This window comes from Centruroides sculpturatus, unplaced genomic scaffold (genome assembly GCF_000671375.1).
Source record: "Centruroides sculpturatus isolate CEXI.00-Female unplaced genomic scaffold, Cexi_2.0 scaffold1403, whole genome shotgun sequence".
NCBI classification, from domain to species: domain Eukaryota; kingdom Metazoa; phylum Arthropoda; class Arachnida; order Scorpiones; family Buthidae; genus Centruroides; species Centruroides sculpturatus.
In genome coordinates, this window is record NW_019385569.1 from 131,659 (window position 1) to 138,451 (window position 6,793).

Consider the following 6,793-nt stretch of genomic DNA (forward strand, 5'->3'; position numbering starts at 1 on the left):
TGACGAAATGATGCCAGCTTTTATGCCAATTCAATATTAAAAAACTCTTCTATAGGTTATAACAAAATGCAAAACTTGACACATAGATCTGATATTTTTCCCGTTTTATTTTTAATCCAGTAACGTCTAGAATAATTACTAGTGTGATATGTTATATAAAATCGGACTAAAGTAGACCTTTTCTTATCAGCAACGAACGTCATGTATGTATTTGATAAACATTGACTACAAAATATATTAAGTACTGATATAGTAAAACTTGAATAAACAGAATACAGTATCGGTATTCTGGTCGAAAGAAGAGAAACGCTCTTCTCTTCCTAAATCCGCCATTGTGATATTATCTGTGTGATTGAGGGTGCATCGGTCTTCGAAATTCAGTAATAAAACGTTCAATTGTCCACTTATTTAAGCATTTATATTCACAGATTTGAACATTAGTGAAAACAAGATTTTAAAAGAACTGATACTATGTATAGATTACCAGGAATTTTTTGATGATTTCGTGCGAGAAGACGAGATTTCTTCAGGGTCTATTGATAATCTATAAGGTCGACTCGACAAATTTAACAATGGAATTCTATCAGACAAGTCGGAATAATGCAATCGATAGTTTTACTTCGAAAATCGAACGAAACATCCCTTTTTACTTTTATTTGTTTTCGAAAACGTTTTACTGAAAGGGGAAAAAATCCTATAAGTTCATATATTATTAACGAAGTGCTTGTTTCTCAAAATTCAGCCCCTAGGGAGAAATTTGACGGCGCTGTCCTCTTAATGTGCGTTTTACGTACGTTTTTAAAATGAATTTTTTCGAGTATAAAAAGAGTTACAATTGTTCTTCACAATTCTTTGATGGGTGAACAGTCACGGTGCTCACTTTTCCTGATCGTGTGTTACTTGTTAAAACTCTTCAATCTACAAAATGGTAAATCTACATCTGTAATCACATTTGTAATTGAAATAAAATTATTTCACTTTGTTTCTTAACCTTAAAATATGCACATTAAGGAGATAGCAGAGCCAAATTTTGCTCTAACGGTTGAATTTTAAAGTAACATTTTCTTTCTGAAAATCAAAACCGAATACTCAGGACGTTATTTATACCAAATTTGGTTGAGATTTATCCAATATTTATCTCTAATTATGATCACTCTGTGTGTATAAATACATATAGGGGCGTTAAGAGTTTGTATGGGACCTGTTTGCTTATTACTGGGCCAATTTTGCCATTTTTTTAAACAAATGAAATTCATAGTGTTTCCTTTATAATAAAAAGTAATCGACGTCCGGATGGCCGAAAGTTATCACTCTGGGATGGGTCGAAAACACAAAAATTTTTCGACGATGGACCATCCGGATATGTTGGGCCCCGACACTCACCACCCAGCTTCCCCATTGTGGTCCTGGCCGAACTCATAGATGGGCTTGCTTAAAAAAGGTGCCGTTAGTGCCCAGAAAGGAAAAAGCGAAAAAAAAATGAAAAGAGTTTTAAATATTTTAGTTTTTGTTAGTAAAAATAAAATTAATTTGTAAGGGTAGTGGTATGAATCACTACGGACTCCCTAAGTTTTCTCCGGACCCAGAAGAAAATCCCCAGCTTCACTTCTCCACGGACTTGTACAAGGTATAGGCTATAGCTGCTATATATATATATATAAGAACACATTGGAGACTGAAAACGTCTTTCGACACTTATTCTTGTGACACTAAAGTTGATTATTTCCACGAATAAAGAGATTTCCCGGTGTGTTTATACCAAAAAGATTTTTCGCATCGGTTATCAATCCCAATTGTCAATTGTTTAAATTAGTTTTTGTGGTGGTACAAAGTATTATCTATGCAACATAAAAAATTACAATGTATTTTTTAACAGATCATTAAGAGCCATCCGAGGAAGTCAATATACTTGCATAGTAGCCGTGGTGAAAAGAAAGTAAGTAATTATTTAAATATTTTCAAATTAATCTTGTTGTTTTATGATAAATTTTGTTTTTTATCGAAAGCATGTTCTTATTTTCTGACAGTTTATCGGAAAGACTTATATACACAACTGCAGTTCTGTTGCCAAACTAAACTGTTTACCGATAAAATAACGATAAAAATGTACAGTACTGTACTATCTACTAGAGATGCGTTAAAAGAAAGGATTATCAATATGAATTAACAAGATTATGTAATCCTTTTTTTTCTAATTCTTGTTTTTTTATTATATAATACAATGTAATGAACTTTAATCTTTAATTAATCTTTAAGCATTAGTCTACTAACGCTTAAAGATTAATTTTTTCTCGTTGGATTAGTCATAGACTTATAAAAAATAGGTTCTTCGATGTCTCTTTTTCGAAAAAAATATTATAGCCTACGTGTCGCAATATAGAGAGTGACTTAGTTAAAAATCTATGTATATAAGAGTTAGATATATAAGAAGTAGCTATAAAAGTTTGCTTGTTGCTGCTGCTATTGCGATTGACCTGCGACCACCGATCAACTATCAAATGTTTTCTGTTCAAATCATGGGTACACGTGATAATCTCTAAATCAGTAAGAGCAACCTTTTATGGATGCGGGCCACAGGAAACTTCGTGGGCTTCCTGCGGCTTCATACATTTTTCTCTTACATAGTTGCAAGATGCTTGCCCAGTATCAACATAATCCATAACCTCCAGTACACTAGGTACTAAAATAGTACAGTATACAGTATGTAATACAGTACAGTATTTTCCCTTCAAATTTATTAAATTAATTACTTTTTCTTTTGGAACATATACAGTATTTCGAAATATATAGACTATAAGATTAGATATAACGTGGGAAATACTTCCTTCCAATGAATACGAATGATGATAAACGAATTTAAATTAGAACATAACGGTGTATCGACTCCTTCCTCTTCCACACCTTAAAGGATATATAGGTTATACCTGGGATATAAACCTTCGTAATCATCATAATTATCTCCATCTTGCATCTCGTCTAGTTTTTGCTGTCGTTTTCGTTCTTTTGTTAGTGATGAAAATACGTGTTGTCTGTCATCCGTCAACTACTCTTCGAACATATCCGAAAATATTCACTTATTGACACAACGCTGTCTAGCTTCTTCTTTTCTCTCTGCACCGTCGCTTCTTTTTCATTTATGTTTTTTCTCGGTATTTTTTCCATTCTTTTTTAATCTTCCGTATTTTTTAAAATTCTATCCGTAATAGAATGGACGGTCGGAAGAGGAATAATTTTAACAGTTATTTTTTTTTTTTATTTTTACTTTTCCGGCTGTTATATATAACAGAGGGAAAGTATGGCGATCAGTCAAAAAATGGTACCCAAGATTTTTATATTTTTGGACTCAGGACACCTTGAAACGTCGAGAAATGGGTCGGATGGCCGAGCGGTCAAGGGAGACCCGGGATACAAACTTCCCTACAAAATTTCAGAAATTTTTGACAAATCACAGCAGTTGTTAAGCTTCAAAGTGGGTAACAAAATCGTGCTACCGACCCCCCCACACACAGACACTAACAATATCCATACATACAAAAAAAACCCAAGTTTTATGCATTTCTCAATGTTTCAAGGTCTGCCGAGTTCAAAAATGTAAAAATCTGTGGGGAGTCATTTTTTGATCGATCGTCATACTTTTTTTTTCTATTATATATAATATAACAGTGCCGGGAAAGTAAAAATTAATCTATATATTATCGCGATATGATAGATAAATTACAACTTTCGGTTTCTTGTCATTAGATAGATTATCGAAAGATATTTATGTCACGAGAAGTTCCGACATTCTTCTCTAGAGATAAATTATGGTTCGATTTATCTTGTCCTTAATAAAAAGAAAAATTAATTAATTATTTTTATCTTAGATAGTTATATAAAATCGAACTATATTTTATATTAATAAACACCGTTTCGTATTAGATCCGCAGTCGTAAAAAGTGTAAAATAAATACAGCATGTTGTACGCAAACCATTCTAGTTATTCCAAACTAAGGGGTTTTTTCTCTCTAAATTTAGAGTGAAATCAGCAGGATGGGGTTATTTAAGTGGAAATATTGTTTAGGGGAAAATATAAAGTCTGCCCTTATAGTTATAGTGGAGTTTCAGGACAAGTAGGAGCTTCAAAAGTTAAACGACTCACGACTGTTTTAACTGCAAGATCCAAAGCAGATCGCTTCATTATATATTTTGGCTCAATTATGCCCACAGGTAATGTACACGGGGTCCCCTAATTCAAATGCGTCTGGGCCTGGTGAAACTAAAGTGTCATTGTTTGTACTAAAACGTTATTTAATTAAAATTAAATTTTATATTTATTTAAAACTTATAAACTGTAGAGGATTAAAATAAATTTCTAAATTTAGTAAAGCGCTTATAAATTTAAAATAATCTTCGCAAAGTAAATAGAAATGCAGTATTAAGTAAATATTAATAGCTTTTATTCTTATTCGCATTGTCAAATCGATAAGAATGATTTATATACAGTACTCTGATATATAAAAGATCAACTTTTTAAGGTTTTATACGGATTTATATCAGTCTAGTGAATTTTAAAGTTGTCTTACTACGAAAATTATTACTTTTTGACTTCTAAGAGTTTGCTTTTACAGTCACAAATGATAATTCTAATACACATTTAATTGAGCTGCAATTTGAAACAATTGTAGACCTAAAAATTTCCACTGTCGTCCGTCCGTCTGTCTTTCCTTAATTAATCTCGAGAATTGAGTCAGATAGATGAAAGACGAGACCAGATATGAAAACCTTAGGGGTAGAAGGCTCCGAGTAACTATATAAGAACATACAATACAAATCGGAAGTCATGTTATTTCAATTCAAAAATCCGCCCGAAAGGTGTTAATGACTGGCACGACTCTATTGTTAAAAGAAAAGTATAATGTACAGGGGCAAAACAGTTGTAATGTGAGGTGGAGAGCATATATTTTAAATGAAATAAATTAAAAATATGATTCTCCGTGCTTTGATTTCAACGAAATCCTTAATTATATTGTCAAAATTAATTTTTCACACATTTTGTGATTTGTTAACAATAGAAAACGTCATCTGACGTGACCAAATCGTCATTGCTCTGCCTCCTGAGATGTATTTGTGCCATGCTGCTCGTGGATGTGTATAAAATTTGGCTTGCGTCTAAACGTTTATCACGTCCTTGGAAGCGATAGAAGCGCCGCTTCCCTTGTATGTTAGTGATGAAAATACGTGTTGTCTGTCATCCGTCAACTACTCTTCGTACATATCCGAAAATATTCACTTATTGACACAATTAACGCTGTCTAGCTTCTTCTTTTCTCTCTGCACCGTCGCTTCTTTTTCATTTATGTTTTTTCTCGGTATTTTTTCCATTCTTTTTTAATCTTCCGTATTTTTTAAAATTCTATCCGTAATAGAATGGACGGTCGGAAGAGGAATAATTTTAACAGTTATTTTTTTTTTATTTTTACTTTTCCGGCTGTTATATATAACAGAGGGAAAGTATGGCGATCAGTCAAAAAATGGTTCCCAAGATTTTTATATTTTTGGACTCAGGACACCTTGAAACGTCGAGAAATGGGTCGGATGGCCGAGTGGTCAAGGGAGACCCGGGATACAAACTTCCCTACAAAATTTCAGAAATTTTTGACAAATCACAGCAGTTGTTAAGCTTCAAAGTGGGTAACAAAATCGTGCTACCGACCCCCCCCAACCACAGNGATGACAGGAATTTTAAAAAATCTATTAAAATATTTAATATTTTTATTCTGCTTTCCCATTTTGTATTACTTACAGATTTCAATGTTAAACTAGTGATATTACAATTTAGTATGTTCTATCTATAAGGGGACGCAGAAAAAACGCGTACAATTCTTGTATAATGTTAAAAAATTAACTGTTACTTTGACAGCATCATTTACAACTAAATTTAATTAGTGAGATGCACAAGGTACAAAAAAAGCTCTAGAATTAATTTTCCTTAAATTTACGATTTATATCAATACATCCGTTGTCGTAAATATTTGTCTTTCCACTTTTTTTCCGAGACTACAAATATTCGAGTACAAAGTAACCGGTTTCGACTTATTTCTACTTAAAAAGTAGTTAAATAATTAAGAGATTAGGGAATTAGGGACCTAAATAAAACTCTGATGAAAGAGCCGAAATTTTACTTAAAAGCTTAACCAAACCAATCACTAGCCCAGTGCAGTGGTGACTGATTTCTTCGTAATATTAGATGTAATAATTAAGACAGAAATTTTTCCAGTTCGATGAGAGTGACCTAAAAGTTGTAAATTTTGGAAATTTCCGTGAACACCCGGTCCTAAAATGAATTAGTTAGAAAACAAACGACGGACAATCTATGAAGTTTAACATATGTAGATTTTTACAGCTATGGCGAGAAACGTTTAAAATTTACAACAACCCTGTCGCGTCCTTCGAGGTGTATTAGTGATGAGTAGGGTTTCTGAAACGGGATTCCGGGATCCCGGGATCCCGGTTGTTTTTTTAACCCGGGAAATATCCCGGGAAATTTTTCTTATCCCGGGAAATCCCGCAAATTTCTTAAAAATTCACTTTTTTTCTTATTTTGTGTTAAGGTTGAGGAGTTTTGCAAATAGAAAGCATAATTAACTCATTCACTGCCAGAATACATTTGTATTTATTAATTTTAAACCTACCTATTAGTTTTTTTAAATTTTTGCTCGTTATAGCATGTCACAAATGGTCAATAATCAATATATAGCTTATTTGTGGCAGGACTATAAAAATTCTTTACTTGTCGGAACCTGTAATATCTGGA

At 32.8% G+C, this 6,793-nt stretch overlaps 1 protein-coding gene across 4 annotated transcripts in view; it reads left to right on the forward strand.

Annotated features, from left to right (window-relative positions):
- Positions 1-6,793, forward strand: part of LOC111640203 (high affinity cAMP-specific and IBMX-insensitive 3',5'-cyclic phosphodiesterase 8B-like) — an 86,790-nt gene that overhangs the window by 24,987 nt on the left and 55,010 nt on the right. For all 4 annotated transcript variants that reach the window (XR_002759234.1, XM_023386203.1, XM_023386204.1 and 1 more), the window contains exon 4: positions 1,877-1,936. Coding sequence is in view for 3 of the 4 variants with exons in the window: in XM_023386203.1 (XP_023241971.1) it covers positions 1,877-1,936 (60 nt within the window). In the remaining variant the exon portion in view is untranslated. The remainder of the gene's footprint in view (positions 1-1,876; positions 1,937-6,793) is intronic.